This window comes from Suncus etruscus, chromosome 1, assembly GCF_024139225.1.
Source record: "Suncus etruscus isolate mSunEtr1 chromosome 1, mSunEtr1.pri.cur, whole genome shotgun sequence".
NCBI classification, from domain to species: Eukaryota; Metazoa; Chordata; class Mammalia; order Eulipotyphla; family Soricidae; genus Suncus; species Suncus etruscus.
Window position 1 is genome coordinate 138114105 of NC_064848.1, and position 19674 is coordinate 138133778.

At 41.7% G+C, this 19674-nt stretch overlaps 1 protein-coding gene across 2 annotated transcripts in view; it reads right to left on the minus strand.

The window, feature by feature from the left end:
- TNPO3 (transportin 3) overlaps positions 1–19674 on the minus strand; it is a 110443-nt gene that overhangs the window by 47716 nt on the left and 43053 nt on the right. For both annotated transcript variants that reach the window (XM_049774308.1, XM_049774309.1), the window contains 5 exons: positions 12246–12389; positions 10487–10662; positions 8974–9112; positions 6559–6705; positions 1251–1358 (listed from right to left, as the gene is read on the minus strand). In XM_049774308.1, coding sequence (XP_049630265.1) covers positions 1251–1358; positions 6559–6705; positions 8974–9112; positions 10487–10662; positions 12246–12389 — 714 coding nt within the window. The remainder of the gene's footprint in view (positions 1–1250; positions 1359–6558; positions 6706–8973; positions 9113–10486; positions 10663–12245; positions 12390–19674) is intronic.

A 19674-nucleotide genomic window follows, 5' to 3' on the forward strand; every position in this document is an offset into this window, starting at 1 on the left:
TGTGGAATGTAACCACATGTTGGTCAGAATAAGGCATCTTCAAATAATAAAATGCTAGATAAGACAAAGTTAATTTTCTTATCCTAAGACCTCTTGAAGTCATTCAAATACTACTTGAGTAATCTCCCAACTTTAGCTGCTAAAACTTTTAATTTTAGTTTGGGGATGGAGGGTGTGGGTATAAAAAATATCTTTTGATTGGGAGTGGAACCATAGCATAGCAGGTAGGGCTTTTGTCTTGCAAATTGTCGAACCAGGTTCAAGCCCCCACCTTCCCACATGGTCCCCCAAGCCTGTGGGAGTGATTTCTCAGTACAGAACTAGGAGTAACTCCTGGGTACTGTCAGGTGTGACCCAAAACAAAACCAAAAACAAACAAACAAAAACCCTCAGCACATTATGCATTGTCTACTAAGCAAAAAAGCAAGTGACGAGTCACAGAGAGGAATTCAAATCTGAGTACTGATCACCTTCGATCTAGAGATTTCACTGAATCTTATTTCTACAAAACCTCAACCCTTAAAAGCAGCCAATAAGCCAATTGCTTAATATAGATACAAATACATAACGATGTTTTAATGCCTCCTATGACTTCTAGACTATGCCCACCCCCAAGTAGGAAGAATGACTGAATGAAACTCCAAGTACAAACAAAAGAAAACAAAACAAAAACCCAGAATAGTGGAGTATACTTGACAATATCAAAACTAATTTTTCAGCACTCAGTCCATGATCTAGAAACATGAAAACCACAAGCAATTGTGCAAATGCCAAGTGGCAGTGGAATGGTGATGACTTGTTACTAATGGTTAGGAAAAACAGACAGAACCATCAATCTTCTATTTTAGTATCTCTGGGATTAAACTGCACAAAAACCTAACCAGAGTGTAGATAATGTTAAATAACTAAAAGGGTTCCCAGGAATGGACACTTAATAAGCAAAAGAAAGATCTGCTTATTTTTCCTGGGTAGGTCCAAATTCCTCTTTAAGTATCGGGAGGATATAAGGCATTTATTTCTGATTTTCTATTTCAACTGAACAACTGGGACAGTTACAATAACAGTGTAAATTGGAAGGGAATAAGACATAGCCTGCAATTAATGACTTGTGAGATACAAATAAACACAATTACTATATACCAGACAGTGTGCTGGGCACCTACATATCAAAGAAAAAGCAGAAATGTTAAGCCAAGACACAACCTGATTAAGGGGATCATGAAAGTGCTAAGAATCTCTAATGGCCTTACCTGAGCAAAACACTCCATAGACCCTATTAAGAAAATCAGGTCTTTCACCAAGTCTGATACTCTCATCCGAAATTCCCCAAAGTCATCAGTCTCTTCAGGAACCCCCTCCTGAAATTTCAAATGAAAATTTTCATTAATTTTAAACTTACTATGGCTGTCACTGATCCCCGAAGAAAGGGGTCATAGAGACAAGTACTGGGCTTAAGGCACATGCCCTGGATGTGGTCAACCTATGTTTGATACTTGTCATCATGAGGACCCTTCAATGTCACTGGATGTTCAGGCCTGGGGAACGTGGGTAATCCCTGACACTTTTTGCTCGAACCCTAGCAATGAACAGCCCAGCAGGTTGAGACTCACTGACTTCATCATGGGAGCCACCATCACCCCTCAATAAAATAAAGAATAAAGAAAAAGTTGAACAATCTAGCTGCAATGAAAGAAAGATAAGAAGTCTAAATCCTAAGGGTATTTTTGCCAACAAGGCATACTGTCTATTAAATATTCAATATGCTGTGCCTCTACCCCATCCCACCCCTCATTTTTGGCATTTCCAAGCTATACTTTGCACTGTTGGAAAAAACTGCAATAGCTTGAGAGGTGAGATAGGAAGAATTAATTTTAAACTATGTAATTTTCTAGATATAATTTTTAAAGTTCCATAAAAACTTCTGAAACTTCATAGCTCTACCAGAGATCTATCAAAAACAAGCATTACTAAGGGAATGGAGCAATAGTATAGCATATAAGGTGGTTGTTTGTCTTGCACATGGCAGACCAGGGTTCGATCCCCAGCATTCCGATATGATCCCTGAAGCATTGCCAGGAGTGATTTCTGAGCATAGAGCCAGGAGGTACTCTGTGTACCACATGGTGTGGCTCCAAAACAGAACATAATGAATAAATATATATATAGAATTTTAGACTTAAAGAATCTTTCCTGTTCCCTATGTCCCTCACTTATCCTGTCCCCTCTCTCTCAAAGCCTTGGCAAGAATCTGCAGCCCTGGAGGTGACCACACAGTCACTTGGTTGAAATTCCTTTGTGGGGTTGCACTGTGCAATGATCGAGGCTTTGCAGGAAGAATATAACGAAACTTCAGGTTTTTTGTTGTGAAAAAAAGAATTTTATATTAAATTGGAGATACATAACAAAATACATTATAATCTTAATGCTATGAATATAGGAGATACAGATATTCCACTAGCGAAGCAATTTCACCTTTGCTTTATATTGAAGTATTTATTGTTTTTATCTGGGCCATAGCCAGCAGTACTCAGGTTTTACACTTGGTTGTGCTAAAGAGATCAGTCCTGATGAAATGGGGGAGGGGGTCAAAAAGGACAGAGGACTGAACAGCCGATTAAAGGTAAGCTGTATGATAACTTCAGCTTCTATTTGAAACACTTTAAGATACAGATCATTTCTATTTCATACCTTTAAAGCATTCCTAGTCTAACACTTTTATAAATAAATATAAATCTCCAGTTATAACATGTTTTTTTTAATTTTTTTTTGGGGGGGCCATTCCCAGTGATGCTCAGGGTTTCTCCTGGCTATGCACTCAGACAATCACATCCTGGCTTGAGGGACCATATGGAATGGCCAGGAGATTGAACCGAGGTCTGGCCTAGGCTAGAGCAGCAAGCAGACGCTTTACCGTTTGCACCACCACGCCTCGGCCCCAACATGGTTTAAGAATATGAATAATAACCTAGGACTATGAAACTTCCGAAATATTTAGCACTACTGATAACTGTTGACCTGTCTCAACTTCCCTAGATTGGAGAGACAGTGAAAAGGGTAGGGTGTTTGCTTTGCATGTATCTAGCCTAACTTCAAATTCTAGTACTCCGTATGGTCCCCTAAGTACAGTCAGGAATGAGGTTCCTCAGCAAAGTGTCCCCCTCATAGACAAAAAACTAAAACAAAAAAACCCAGATCAACTTCCTTGTTCAAGATAAAGAAATGAGGGTGGTGCTAGAGGTAAGGTGTCCTGCCTTGCAAGTGCTAGCCAAGGAAGGACCACGGTTCGATCCCCCGGCATCCCACATGACCCCCCCCAGCCAGGGGCAATTTCTGAGCGCTTAGCCAGGAGTAACCCCTGAGCATCAAACGAGTGTGGCCCGAAAAACCAAAAAAAAAAAAAAAGATAAAGAAATTGAAGTCAGGACTGAGGGGAAATGATCTCTTAGATGAGACAATAAATTATAGACACAATTACAAGTCTATTTTCTTAAGGGAAATGCTGCAGTGAAACTAGCAAAAGGAATAAGGAGGCAATCAAGCAGAAGAACCATATAAAACTAGAAAAGGTCTGTGTAACTGGTATTATCAGACTTCTAAGTAAGAAATAGTTGGGGGCTAGAAAGATAGTACAATGTTAGAGTGCTGTCACGTGGCTGACCCAATATTGATCTCTTATACTCCATGTGGTCCCCAGAGCAGAGACAGGAGTTACCCTGAGGATCACTGGATATAGCCCCCCCCCCCAAAAAAAAAAGTAGTAATTAAAGACATGAGTGCTCAGATGGTTGGGCTGTTGTGGGTTTTTTTTAGTAGGGAAAGGGGGGACCCATACATGGAAGTGCTCATGGGACCAGATGGGGGACTGGAGATTAAAACCAAGTAGGCCAAATACAAGGTAAGGCCTCATCTGTTGTACTATTTTTCTTTGGTGTTTTTTTTTTTTTCGGGGGTGGGGGGAACCCCAGTGATGCTCAGGGGTTTCTCCTGGCTCTGTGCTCAGAAATTGCTCCTGGGCCCGGAGAGATAGCACAGCGGCATTTGCCTTGCAAGCAGCCGATCCAGGACCAAAGGTGGTTGGTTCAAATCCCGGTGTCCCATATGGTCCCCCGTGCCAGCCAGGAGCTATTTCTGAGCAGACAGCCAGGAGTAACCCCTGAGCACTGCCGGGTGTGGCCCAAAAACAAAACAAAAAAAAAAAGAAAGAAAGAAAGAAATTGCTCCTAGGGAACCATACCATATGGTGTTAGACCCTTGATGGGGCTGACTGATGGAGGGGTGGAGGATGAGGTCTTTCTCCTCCAGCTCGGAGCACGCATCTGTCACCCCATTCAGCCAGCGGTTCTGAGGTGAATGTGGCGGGTATAAAGTTAACAGGCAGTCAGGCTTCAGAAGATGTCAGCTTTATTCCGTGGACATGGCTGAAGCCAAAAGTCCAGAATCACCCCAGGAAAAAGCCCTTGCCTTCCACAGACCCCTTGCTTTTATAGAATCAGAATCAGGTACCACCCTAGGGTGGGAAATCAGAATGCCCAGGTCCACATCCTAGGGTAGGATCAATAACATAATCATTCCAGGAAAGGTTTACATACACAACAAATAGGATGCTTGGGATCCACTGTGGTCCATCTGTAGGGTCAGCCAACTGCAAGGCAATACGCCCTACTACCGCTGTGCCACCATCCGGGCCCCCTGTTTATACTATCTCCTCTTGCTCAGGTCCCAGGAACACTCCAATTTTAAATGAAAAAGTTCTAAAAACCATGCAGACTAGATCATTAAGGTTCCGCTGGACATAAAAATATATCAACTCAAACATCAATATTAACAATCAAATGAAGATAGTAAGTGTTTGTGTCAAACTCTGTAAGCAATAGTAAAAATATTAAATAAGATGTCGTTGGGGGGCCAGAGAGATAGCACAGTGGTAGGGCCTTTGCTTTGTATGCAACCGACCCAAGACAGACAGTGATTTGAATCCCGAATCCCATATGGTAGCCTGAGCCTGCTAAGAACAATTTCTGAGTGCAAAACCAGGAGTAACCCGAGCACCACCAGGTGTGAGCCCCCCACACACACAAAAAGGATGCGGTTAGTAAAATATAGGGAGTCCACCAATCAAAAGAATTTGAAGCAGAGCAGGAGGTTGAAGAGTTTTTCAATGTATTTTTTTCTAGCAAATTTCCTATTAAAAGGTTATATATGATTCATAAATAATTACATCAGCATAAATATTATACAGAAAAATGCATGCATGTGGGACTGGGGATGATTATATGTGCGTCTCACACAAATATTTCACTGCTTAACAAAAGCATCTTTTTCACACTATTGAAAACAGTATAAAATTTTATCACTTGAATTTTTTTTACATAGCAGATCAATTATAGCAATTTCAGTAGTCCGTATTTACTTTTGCTTTTATAATAGTGAAGTTACTTCCATTATTGCTGGGGAATGGCCAATCCAAAGAATGCTAAGCCTGATGTGAGAGGTGCTTGAGGGCCATCCAGTGCTGGGATGTAGGGGCAGAGGGCAGGGAGCAGGCATATATGGTGTTAGGGATCAAATCCAGGGTCTCCTGATCTTTCTCTCCAATTCCCCAATAGCTATTATTTTAAACTGCTGCATTATATGGGGCCGGGCGGTGGCGCTGGAGGTAAGGTGCCTGCCTTGCCTGCGCTAGCCTAGGACGGACCGCGGTTCGATCCCCCGGCGTCCCATATGGTCCCCCAAGAAGCCAGGAGCAACTTCTGAGCGCATAGCCAGGAGTAACCCCTGAGCCTCACAGGGTGTGGCCCAAAAACCAAAAAAAAAAAAAAAAAAACCTGCTGCATTATAACTAAATCTCTATTTTACACAACTCTTTTTAAACTATCATACAAGAATGCACCAATTTCTACTTTTACACGTAGTGAGTGTTTTGTGCCTACTTTTTCACCCTCTAAATACAAAATTACTGAGGTAAATTCTTTTTTTTGGGGGGGGTCACACCTGGCAGCGCTCAGGGGTTACTCCTGGCTCCACGCTCAGAAATCGCTCCTGGAAGGCTGGGGGACCATATGGGATACTGGGATTCGAAACACCGACCTTTTGCATGCAAGGCAAATGCCTTACATCCATGCTATCTCTCTGGACCCACTAAGGTAAATTCTGAGGGAGAAAAAAATTACTGGCTCTGCAAGACTGGCTTTTTTCTATAAAGACCTAATAAATCTTCATTCTATTGATGTTAACTCATTCAATGTAAGCCGTAGGGTGACCAAAAGCCTTCAAATTCCATTATCTTTACTCTCTACTTTTCCGTTTGCTTTTCTAATTAGTACTGAAGAAGATAAAATTAAGGAGTGAAGAGGAGACCAGAGTGATAGCACAGTGGGTGGGAGTTTGCCCAGCATGCAGGTGACCTAGGTTTGATACCTGGCATCCCATATAGTCGTCCCTCCCCCACCATCTTACCAAGAGTAGCTTCTGTGCGCAGAACCCTTAAGCACCACAGGATGTAGCCCAAAAACCAAGAACCTTGAAAAAAAAAGTGAAGAAGCAGAGAAGGGATCTTACATGGTCTGGTTCCAGCTGGCAATGTCGAGCCAAGGCATGAAGCAGCCTCTGAATGTAAGCTTTGAAGATACCATGAATAACTTCATCATTAGTCTTGTATAAATGTTCCCCTAGTCGGTACCAAAAGTTAAAGGAAATTTCCACTACCTGTAAAATATAAGAGAAAAAAAATATGGCTTATTTGACTCAGAAAAGTAGCGCAATAAGACAGCTTTATTATGGGGCCATAAAGAAAGACTAAAAAAAATAAAGTGGAACCAATTAAAAATCTAGCTTTTCTCTAAAGATTTATTATTATCATCCCCTCTCCAATTATCTTCCCACATTAGGCCCCAAATTCCATTTAGGATGACAGGCTTTACATTCTAAAATAATTTCTTCAACAATATATTGGATTTAAAATTTAGAGAAATAGATACAGATATGAATGTCTTTTAAAAAATCTTTTCCCATTCTGAAATCAGTTAGGTTGGAGATTAGAACACTGCTTACCGCAAAAACCATCTACAAATCCCTGCATACATCAACTTTGCGGAAGCTTTATTTGCCCCACTTGAATGAGAGTGAAAGAGAAAAGAATCTCGAATTTTGTCCACTTATATAAGACACTGTTAAAAGTAATGATTATAGTATATATATACTTCCAACCCAAGTGTTCTCGTCCAATTCAGTATATGCCAATAAGATGTTAAGCATTTCTCTTTTGTGAGGTAAAAGGAGTAATGACATAAGTGGGTATAGAAGCTGTGCTATCAATACAAAATGGAATAACATGCAGATATAAGAAAAGATGAAGCCATGCAGTTTGCTGTAACAAGGATGGAACCAGGACTTATCATGTCAAGCAAAGTCTGTCAGAAGGACAAACACCAGATGTTGTCACTCTCGCTAGAAAATAAGATAAAAGACTAAAACCAGTTTCTGTGATTCCTGAGTACTTGGTATGGCCCATAACCAAAACAACAACAAACACACCACCACCCCCAAAAAAAAAGTCTGTGAGAGAGCAGAGTAGAAAGGGAGTAGTCTTTCTTTCTAAAGAGTTCTTTATGGTGCTTAGTCGGTTCGGGCAATCAGAGAAAAGAGAAATGAGAACTAGGGGTGCAGAAGTGCTCAGACCAATCAATGCCTGCATATGCAAGATTCAATCACTGGCCGTACATAGCCTCAAGCACTGGCCAGAGCGATAACACAGAAGGGAGGGTTGCCTTGCAATGTGGCTAACACAAATTCAGTGTCTTTCCTGAGCATTGCCAGGTGATACCTCCTCACAAAAAGCCCACTGAAATAGGAAAAAAAAAAAAAAAAAAGCACTGCCAAGTGATATACAATTAATATTTTTAATAAAAAAAACTTAAGGGTGTTATACAATTTATAAAAAGGTTATTTAGGGCCCGGCGAGATAGCACAGCGGTGTTTGCCTTGCAAGCAGCCGATCCAGGACCAAAGGTGGTTGGTTCGAATCCCGGTGTCCCATATGGTCCCCCGTGCCTACCAGGAGCTATTTCTGAGCAGACAGCCAGGAGTAACCCCTGAGCAATGCCGGGTGTGGCCCAAAAACCAAAAAAAAAAAAACAAAAAACAAAGGTTATTTAAAGAATTTTAAGAAGGGCCCGGAGAGATAGCACAGCGGTGTTTGCCTTGCAAGCAGCCGTCCAGGACCAAAGGTGATTATCGACATGCAAGCAGCCGATCCAGGACCAAAGGTGATTGGTTCGAATCCCGGTGTCCCATATGGTGTCCCATATGGTCCCCCGTGCCTGCCAGGAGCTATTTCTGAGCAGACAGCCAGGAGTAACCCCTGAGCATCGCCGGGTGTGGCCCAAAAACCAAAAAAAAAAAAAAAAAGAATTTTAAGAAAGAAAAGAGAATATATTGGGCCAGAGAGATAGCCTAGCAATAGGACATTTGCCTTGCGCCCAGCCAACACAGGAAAGACCTAGGTTAGATTCCAGGTAACCCCCCCCCCCCCCCCAAAAAAAGAATATAAAGCTGAAGTCTATAATAGTTTTAGATGACACTAGTCTTGCAAAAGGTCAATCTGGGTTCCATATATAGTCCAGGATCACTGCCAAGAGTAATCACTAATCACAGTAAGGTATAGCCCCAAAACAAAACAAACGATTTCCTAATTCAGGGATGGTGATATAGTTCTGTGGTAGAGGGCAGGGCTTGCCCTGAATGTGTAAGGTTTGAGGTTTAATCCCTGGCACTGCAACACATATACACAAACACATCCATGTATGCACATGCAAAATCTAGCAGAGGCATTGCCCACATTACATTACAAAATGAGATGATAATTTCCCAAAAATAAAATCTGGACAAGAAAGAGACAAAGAAATTATATGTAACATCACTAAAACGCCACTAAACTTGGAGAACAATGGCTTTAGCACAGTATAAAAACACTACCTCATATTGTGGATGTCCTGCACAAATAAGAAGCAGTTCCAGAGTCCGAAGGTCCCCAAGACCTTGACCTGGAGTACAAACGATTTTTTCAAGAAAAGTTTCACATAGTTCAGTGAAAATACGACAGTAATTCAAAACTCTGTAGATAAAGAAAAATGAAAACACCAATTAGAAATCCTGTTATTTTATAAATAAGCTAATAAAAATCAAAGAAAATAAAGGAATAGTCATTATTTACATTAAATTATAATTGCTACGACAATCTTTCCATACATCACATATACAAATAAATTACCTAAAATTCTCAATTACTAAAATATCTGAATAACAGGAGAGATAGTATAACTATCTAAACTAAACCAGGTTTGATCCTTGATACCCAATGGTTCCACCAAAGTGATCCCCGAGTGCAGAATGGAAATAATTGCCAAGTATGACCCCCAAATACCAAAACCAAACAAAAAAAAGACCCCACAAATGTCTTAGCTCAAGTCTCATCAAATCACAACTGATATTTCAAAGTTCATCACCCGTAATTCAGAGTCTCACCCTCTGTAAGCACAAAATAAACATGTTTTCTTCCCACAATTATGGTCTCATTCTACATCTACTTTGTCATCCTAAACTCAAATGAAAATAACAAGACATCTTCAGGATGTAGCTGTGTATTTACATAGTCACAACAAATCACAAAGCCTAAATGATATTGTAATAAAAAGGAACTCAAAAGAACATCAGAAAGGGGTGTGAAAGGTAATATAGCATATAGGATGCTTGTCTTGCAAAGAGCTGAACTGGGTTTAATACCTGGTTATCCTAGATGGCTTCCTGAGGTCTGCCAGAGTAACTCCTTAGTGCAGAGCCAGGAGTAACACCTGAGCATTGCTGAATATGACCCCAAACTAAACCAAAACCAAAACAACAACAAAGAATACCAGATGTAGGGTCAGGGAGATGTCTCAAAGAGCTGGAACACTTAACACACTTGTAGGAAGCCCAGAATGGAGACCTCGACCCCCAACCACACAGCCAGCTGTGTCACTTGGCAACAACAGTTCAAACAAAAAAGATAAAAGGCCTTACATGCAGAAGGATGGTGGTTCGAATACCGACATCCCATATGGTCCCCCGAGCCTGCCAGGAGCGATTTCTAAGCGTAGAGCCAGCAGTGACCCCTGAGCGCAGCTGGGTGTGACCCAAAAACCAAAACCAAAACAAAAAAAAAAAAAAAAAAAAAAAAAGAAAAGAAAAGAAAAGAAAAGAAATGAAAAAAGGAGGGGCCGGAGAGATAGCATGGAGGTAAGAGTTTGCCTTGCATGCAGGACAGTAGTTAAAATCCCGACATCCCATATGGTCCCCCGAGCCTGCCAGGAGCGATTTCTGAGAGTAGAGCCAGGAGTAGCCCTGAGAGCTGCTGGGTGTTACCCCCCCCCCCACCCCCACCAAAAAAAAAAAAAAAAAGGAAAAGAAAGAAAAGAAACAGACCAAATCCAGCACTGCCTTAAATACTCACTTATCTAAATCTTCCCGTGCCACAGCCATGTGATAGGCAGTCTCCAAAGTCAGAACTCCTTGGAAAAGTTGCATGGCTAATGGCAAATTCGTTTCCACATTCTCAATCGCATAGAGAGCTGAGCACACACAATCTGAGGCAGCTTCATGAAGGTTCGATGAGGTTTTATCCTGTTGCTGAACATTAATGGGAATAGGGAAGTAAGAAGTCTGAACACAGCTTTGTAACTCAAATATTAGAAAGCAATTCTAGTCTATTTCTGAACATGTACTCTATAAGCCTAACAGTCAGATGGTCATGGCCTTGAAGGACACAGTACCCCTCACTTTCCAGGTTAGATTTTGACTCATTCCTGCATGCCAAGCAAATCATGTGGGTTTTTTGCATTGTTTTGGGGGCATGCCTGACAATACTCAGGAGATACTTTTGGCTCTGCACTCAGGGTCCATGTGGGATGGATGCCAGGAATGAACCTGGGTCAGCAGTATGCAAAAAAAGCACCTTACCTGCCCCTATACTATGCCTCTGGCCCCAAACAATTCCTGATTGATTGGGGGGGGGGGGCGCTGTCAAGTGTTTTTTTATCTCAATCAATGCCACATCACCTCTAAAATCCACAGGTATTTTTTCAAACTACCAATTCTTCCAAAACAGATCACCATGTTCTCTGCCCAATTTTAGTCTACAGAAATCATTCCTCCTCCCAACTAAATTGCAAATACTATCCAAAATGAAAGTCCCAACAACTCATAACTAAACACATCGAGAGATTCTACACCATCAAAGTTATACAGAGGTTTTCTCTATCTCTTCTCTTTTACCTCTCTCTCCACAACCCTCTGCTCCCCCAACATAGCTTCCTGGCAATTCTCAAATTCTCAGCAAACTGGTTAGGTCCAAGGATGCTGTACTCTCTGATGTGTAACTGTTTATATGTGTGTTTATGTGAATGCATCTGTCAAAGAACCATGTAGTACCAGAGATTGAACCCCAATCTGAGTCTCTCACAGAAAAATCATGTGCTCATCTCTTTAATCTACCTCTCTAGCCCTAAAGAATTTTAATTTAATCACTCTTTTATTCCAAGGCAGAAAGTATACTAAACATTATTTTCAAATTTAAGGAACAAGTTCACAATTATATAAAAAGATGTAGCCTACTTCGTTAATCTCACAAAATTCAAATCTATTCTATACATATCCTTCTACTCGAGTAAACTATTTGAATTACATGATAAAACCTTAATATGTAATGGTTTCAAAGATTCAGTGAACATTATTAAAATCATATTTTTTTAAACAAGGAGAAAAAGAGACCAACAGCTATTTTGTAAATGGGATTTTCAACTACAAGCAGGAACAGAAGACTGTTTTTCCTTTAAACCCATCAACAACACTCTGAAAGGGAAGACCTCTACTTTGATAACTGGCAACTGACACTGTTGCTTTCTTTTCTTTTTTTTTAGTTTTTGGGTCACACCCGGCAGTGCTCAGGGGTTACTCCTGGCTGTCTGCTCAGAAATAGCTCCTGCCAGGCACGGGGGACCACATGGGACACCAGGATTCGAACCAACTACCTTTGGTCCTGAATCGGCTGCTTGCAAGGCAAACGCCGCTGTGCTATCTCTCCGGGCCCCACTGTTACTTTCTTATTACTATTCAATACCTTGTAATCACAATACAGTGAACTGAAAACCAGAGAAAATAGCACAGGTCAGCTATAATGTGTCAGAAAAAAAATGATTAAAATTGTTACTTACCAAAACCTCAAAAAGAAGTACTAGTAACTTATTATTAGCCATAAAGTTACTGTCTAAAACTCCTAAGTTAAACCAACTTCCCAAACAGCGAAAGACCTTCATAAGCATTTTCTCATCATTTCCTGCTTTTTCTACACAGGTCATCTGAAAAGAAAAAAATTAAATAGTACATCATCAATCATCATCATCAATCATATTTAGACCACTATTTCAATTACCCCACTTGAAACTGAAGATGAAATAATTATTGTTAATAGCTCAAAGTGCTTTTTAAGTAACAAACACTTCGTTTTGTTTTTTTGATTTTGGGTCACACCCAGCATCACTCAGGGGCTACTTATGGTTCAACGCTCAGAAATTGTCCCCGGCAGGCTCAGGGGACCATATGGGATGCCGGGATTCGAACCACTGTCCTTCTGCATGCAAGGCAAACGCCTTACCTCCATGCTATCTCTCCGGCCCCATTTATTGGGGGGGGGGTAATTCCCTTTATAATTAAATAAATATTACTATTATTATTAAAACAAGTTTTTAAAAAGAACATCAAAAATTTTCTTTCAAGACTCTCCCAAAGAGGCTAGATAAATGCTAGGAAAGAGTTGACCAGTGGCGAATAAGAACCTAACAAAATGGAGAATAATAAAAGGGAAATATTACAAGTCAGGCTCAGTTTAGCTATGTAACACCCACAATAAAATTTAATACTTAAAAAAATAAAATATCCTACTTAGAAATCAGTTCACTAGGGGCCAAAGAAATAGCACAGTGGTAGGGGCCTTGCACGCGGCCTACTTGGGACAGATCCAGGTTCGATTCCCGGCATCCCATATGGTCCCCTGAGCCTGCCAGGAGCGATTTCTGAGCAGAGCCAGGAGTAACCCCTGAGTACTACCCCAAAACAAATTAAAAAAAAAATAAATTAGTTCACTTGAATAAACCAGAAAAATATGAAACAAATAAGGAAAAGAAATCATTAAAGAGAAAAGGGGGAGAATTGAATAAAAAAGGTTCTAAGAGATTTTTAGTACAGAATATTACAGCAAAGTACCTAATTCTTCTAATTTCTTTACCAGGACATGTTATATCACAGGTTTATAGACACTACAGGGGATGTCTTTCAGATTTTATCACAACCAAGGAGGCTACTGTCAACTACCAATAACAATCAAGTACCAAGTCAATATCCTACATGACTTGAAAGGCCAATTGGCAGCTGCACTTAGTTGCAGTGGCAGTAATGATGATTCTAGGGACTATCACAGTATTAGCAGTCCTTCTGAGGTCACCTGAGTGCTGAAGAAAAAAAATCATGGGCTGGAGAGATGATACAGGGGTTAAGGCACACATCTGGGATGCAGCCTAGTTCAATCTCTGGGAATTCTTGTCAGGACTGTTATCTCCTGAACCCAAGAGTGATCTCCAAGAATCACCTGGTGTGACTCAACACTCCCTTTCTTCCTCCCTCTGCAACCCCACCCCTTAAGGAAACAGGTCCATTAATTCTCAGCTTATATCAGTCTGAAAACCAGAGTGCTTCCATGACAACTCTAACTGCAGCTCTGCCTTGTTTACAACTATCTGGCTGACACTGCTAAAATCTCATACAAAACCCAACAAACAACTAAATCCAATTTCACCAAGTTCCCAGATGCCAATAAAACTGGTTAAGAATGGGAAACTAAAACTAGAAATAGAGACATCTACTTTAGTCTAATGAAACTAGGATCTTGAGCTCCCCAAACAGAGTGAAAGTAAGCTTTCTTCTAGTGTCTGACAAGTGCCCCTCAGTGTGAAAGTGGTGTTGACCTCCACAGAAAAATGCAATAAAGCTACATGAAAGGCTCACAGTTCAAGGTGACAAGAATATAAGGCACCTGGCGTCAGGCAACTGACCCAGGATCAATCCCCCACACCACATATGGTCCCAAGCACCACCAGGAATGATCTCTAAGAACTACTGAATGTGGGCATTCCCTCTAAAAGGATTCCAATTCCGTCTATTACTCTTGCATTAAGCTCTCATTGGCTGTTCTGTGGTTTTTTCTTTTTGGTTTTTTGGGTCAAACCCAGCAGCACTCAGGGGTTACTCCTGACTCTACGCTCAGAAATCACTCCTGGCAGGCTCCAGGGACCATATGGGATGCTGGGATTCGAACCAATGACCTGCATGAAAGGCAAACACCTTACCTCCATGCTATCCCTCTGGCGCCAACGCATCTTTTTTTTTGGGGGGGGGGTCACACTTGGCAGTGTTCAGGGGTTACTCCTGGCTCTACACTCAGAAATCGCTTCTGGCAGGCTGAGGGGACCATATGGGATGCCGGGATTCAAACCACCGGCCGTCTGCATGCAAGGCAAATGCCTTTACCTCCATGCTAACTCTCCGGCCCTGTGCTGTGGTTTTCATTAACCTTTACTATTGGTCAAGATTGTTCCTCATGACGAGACAGCCAGAGAAAAATGTAAACTGGATAACAATAGATTTGCATAGTCCGCTAGTGCATCTGAATGCAGACTCTGGCATGATAAGTCCTACTTAGGACTGCAATGAAAGTGGGCAGTGCTGACATCCTTTCACTGGGCAGAATGCTAAGCAATTTGGCTGTTTAGAGTGAAAGAGGACCAGACATAGAGAATGCATTAGTTCAAGGTAACAGTCAGTGGTTAGGAGATATATCAATCCAGGGATGCTGAATAGAAACCCCAAGAGGTTTTTCTTCCAGATTCGGAAGTGCTTAATCACCTTCAGCAAAAAAAAAAAAAGTGCAAATTTTCCCAGGGGCAGGTGCTAAGCAGCTTTGAAGCTCACACACACTGGCCAGCATAAGCCAGCAGTTTGCCCAGCACTCCCCCAACCTGAGGGTCCCAATCAAGGCACTGCTGCTCTAGAGAAATGTAACTTCTCTAGACTGGTTGTACTCAGCAGCTTCCTCCCACACCCAGCAATTCTGAGGCAGAGAACCTCTGGTGAACTTTGCCTTGGGCTTCCTGGATATCCAGCAAAGTTAAAGAAGCCACAATTTCAGCAACATGTTTTCTCTCCCAAGGCTACAACCTTCCTATCAGTGTTTGGGCCTTGAACCGAGGAGGAGGAGGCAAGTTCTTCCTTCAAAACTAGCTCAGCTTTGAGAATAACCATCCTTTAAACCTATTTTAATTCTACACTTTTGGGAACTGAAACGGTAGTACCATGAGTAGGGCACTAGTCCTACAAGTGGCCGGCCTACATTCAATCCTAGAATCCCATATGGAGTTGTTTCTGACTGCAGAACCAGGAGTAAGCTCTGAGTAAAAAAGAAAAAAAGATTTTTTTTCTTATTATATAATACCTCATTATTATAAATTTCTGTTGTGGAGTTTCATTAGTTTTCTTACTTTTTTTTTTTTGGTTTTGGGGTCACACCTGGCAGCACTCAGGGGCCACTCCTGACTCTAAGCTCAGAAATCGCTCCCGGCAGGCACAGGGATGCCATATGGGATGCCGGGATTGGAACCACCATCCTTCTGCACGCAAGGCAAACGCCTTACGTCCATGCTCACTCTCCAGCTCCTAGTTTTCTTACTTTTAAAGTTTTTAGTTTTGTTTTGGGGGGCAGTGGTGCTCTGGGGACCATATGAAATGTCAGGAATGAAACTCAGATGTCATTGTTTGTTGGCCTTATACAAGGCAAGCGACCTCCCCAATGTATGATCGCTCCAGTCCCAATTTACTCACTTTTGTTTTAAAAAGGTATCTAGGGGGCCGGAGAGATAGCATGGAGGTAAGGCGTTTGCCTTTCATGCAGAAGGTCATCGGTTCGAATCCCGGTGTCCCATATGGTCCCCCGTGCCTGCCAGGAGCAATTTCTGAGCATGGAGCCAGGAGTAACCCCTGAGCACTGCCGGGTGTGACCCAAAAACCACAAAAAAAAAAAAGGTATTTAGAGGTGGAGCCAGAGAGATAGCATAGTGGTAGGGCATTTGCCTTGCAAGCAACTGATCCAGGATGGACAGTGGCATCCCATATTGTTCAGTCCCCCATGCATGCCAGGAGCAATTTCTGAGCGCAGAGCCAGAAGTAACTCCTGAGCGCCACCAGGTATGACCCAAAAACCAAAAAAAAAAAAGGTTTCTAGAGGGGCCAGAGTGATAGCACAGCAGTAGGGCATTTGCCTTGCACGCTGTTGACCTGGGACAGATGTGGGTTCAATTAGAGGCATCCCATATGATCCCCCGAATCTGTCAGGAGCGATTTCTGAGTGCAGAGCCAGGAGTAACCCCGAGTGCCACTGGATGTGGCCCAAAAACTAAAAACAAAACAAAAAAAATCCCTAAGATTAGTATCTTTAGTAAAGAGACTAAGCCAGGGTCTCAAACTTAATTAACCTGGGGGCCGCAGGAGACAAAGTTGAGGTGAGGCAGGGCCACATAAGGGATTTCACAAAAAAAAAAAAAATAGTCCTCAAACATCATTACTAAGAGTTTTAATTATTTTTTCTGAACATGAATAGAACATTGAGTGAAGATCATGAACAGTTCTTCTGAACATGGCATCTTTTGCCTATTCCTTGCTGCCAGAGACTTGACAGCGCTTCTTCTCACAAATCTGAACCACATTTGGCTTTAGAGAGGAAGCAGTTGAGACCCTGAGTATGGCTTGAAGATGATCATCATTAAGTCTAGACCTGTACTTTGACTTATTGAAGTTCAATGTGGAGAATAACTTTTCACACAAATATGTGCTCCCAAAGAGGCACATGGTGCGCTTCAACATTCGGGAAAGCTCAGGGAAGCTAGGGGGCAATTCTCTCAAAACTTGCCCATGCATGCCTGCTTTTCCACTAATCTCCCTGAACTTGGCTTTGACATCAGAGTTGCATTGCAGATCAATGAGTTCCATTTGAAGCACAGGAGGGGCATCTTGCACATCAAAGGAAAAGGGGTCCATAAAAATTTGGAAAGTGGCTCTGTGCTTTTTGAAGTCTGCAAATCTGTGATCAAATTCCTTCTCTAGCTTAAAAATAGCATCAACAGGGGCCGGCGAGGTGGTGCTAGACGTAAGGTATCTGCCTTGCAAGCGCTAGCCAAGGAAGGACCAAGGTTCGATCCCCCGGCGTCCCATATGGTCCCCCCAAGCCAGGGGCAATTTCTGAGCCTTAGCCAGGAGTAACCCCTGAGCATCAAACAGGTGTGGCCCAAAAAACCAAAAAAAAAAAAAAAATAGCATCAACATATTTCTCACTCAATGATATGCCTGCATCCACAAGTTCCTCGCATGCTGGGAAATGGCAAAGGTTTGAGAGAGCTGGGATTTCCATAACACAAGTTTTATGGAGAATGCTCTCACATTGTCATAGGCAGCACTGATAAGCTGCCCCGGGCCTTGTAACATCTTGTTTAGTACATTCAGCTTATGTGTGATGTCAACAAGAAAAGCTAAGTTCATGAGCCATTTGTGATCACTCAACTCAGAAACAGATTTCCCATCCTTCTCCATGAAGGCATTCACTTCTTCTCTCAACTCGAAAAATCTTTTCAGAACATTTCCCCTGCTGAGCCAACGTACCTCAGTGAAATAGAGCACATCTCCATATTCTGACTCCATTTCCTCTAAAAAAGCATGGAACCTCCTGTGCTTTAAGCCCCTGGATCTGATTTGGTTGATGCATTTTACAACAATAGACATCACATTGTCACACGGCAGGCATCTACTTCAAAGGGCCTGCTGATGTATAATGCATGAAGAGCAATGGCCTTTTCTACACCATCCTCTTCAAGTTTTTTTTTTTGAACAAGTGCCACCAGTCCATTTTTCCTCCCTGTCATCGATGGCGTTCCATCGGTTATTATTCCAACAAACCTCTTCTGTGGCAAACCTGCATTCTCAATGGCATCACACAAATGCCAAAATATCTCATTAGCAGTGGTCTGGCCATGCATTGGAATTATTGTGAGCAGCTCCTCTGTCAATTCAAAATTGCAATCAACACCATGGACATAAATTGTGAGCTGCGCAGTGTCTGTTATATCTGTGCCCTCGTCAAGAGCAACTGAGTATGCATCAAAACATTTGGCTTTCTCACACAGTTGATGATAAATGTCACTTGACATGTCAGAAATGCGCTCTGCCACAGTGTTGGCAGAAAGGCTAACCTAACCTTTCTTTTCCGGACAGATAATACTTGCAGCCTATAACATGCATTTTTTAACAAACTCTCCTTCTGTGAATGGTTTCCCTGACTTAGCAATCATCTCACTAACCATGTAACTAGCTTCGACTGATGAAACATTCTCTTTGGTTGCTTTCTTGAAGAAATCTTGTTGCTTCATTAAGACTTTAAGACTGGCAACCTGCTTGGCTCTCTCATTTCCTTGATATTTTGCACATTCCTCAGCATATTTAGTTGAATAATGGCATTTCAAGTTGTATTCCTTGTGTACTGCAACTTTCTCTGAGCAAATAAGACATGTGAGGATGTCCCTGTGCTCAAAAAAAAAAAACAAACAGTGTTTCCCACTTTTTCTGAAATGTCTGTGCTCGTCATCAATCTTTCTCTTCACTTCAGGCTTTGATGAAGTCATAATGAAGGTATGACAAAATCTAATTCTGTAATAAACTTCTTTCCCTTCTCTCCCTTAGGCCTCTGATAATGCAAGGGAGAGCGGGCAGAAACAGCAGAAATGACGTCTGTGCTAGGCGCAAAATATTCGCGATTATTTGCTTACTGAATATTCGCAATAAAAAATTGCATTAGTAAGAAAAAAATCGCAAAATATCGCATTAAACATTTGCATACCCCGAAAGGAACTGCTGGGGTATGCGAATGTTTAATGCGATTTTTTTCTTACTAATGCGATTTTTATTGCGATTATTCAGAAAGCTAATAACAAACACTGCGATATTTGAAGGCCGCTGCGGGCCACCAAATGTTGTATGGAGGGCTGCAAATGGCCCGTGGACCGCAAGTTTGAGACCCCTGGACTAAACAAAACCGAGATATACGAGGAGGTAAGAAGATGATTAACTGTGAATCTCAGTGCTATTAGAAGCAGAAGTGTTTCAGTATCTTAAAGCCTTTATTTTTTAATGGTTTCTGGGCCACACACTCAGTGACGATCATGGATTATTCCCGGCTATGTGCTCAGAAATTGCCCCTGGCTTGGGGGACCATATGGGACGCCAGGGGGGGGTCGAACCGAGGTCTGTCCTAGGTTAGCTGCGTGCAAGGAAAATGCCCTACCACTTGTGCCACCACTCTGGGCCCTTAAAGCCATTTTTAAATAGTAAACAGAAGTTTTGTGTAATCCTAGAATCATTAAAAAAACCTTAGATCCTGTAAGAAAAAAAATACATGAAAAAATATAGTGAGTATACTGAAGGGTGGAAAGCATCAAGGTCATGGAATTAAGCATTAAAGCATGTTGCGTGATACTGGAATCATACTGTCTC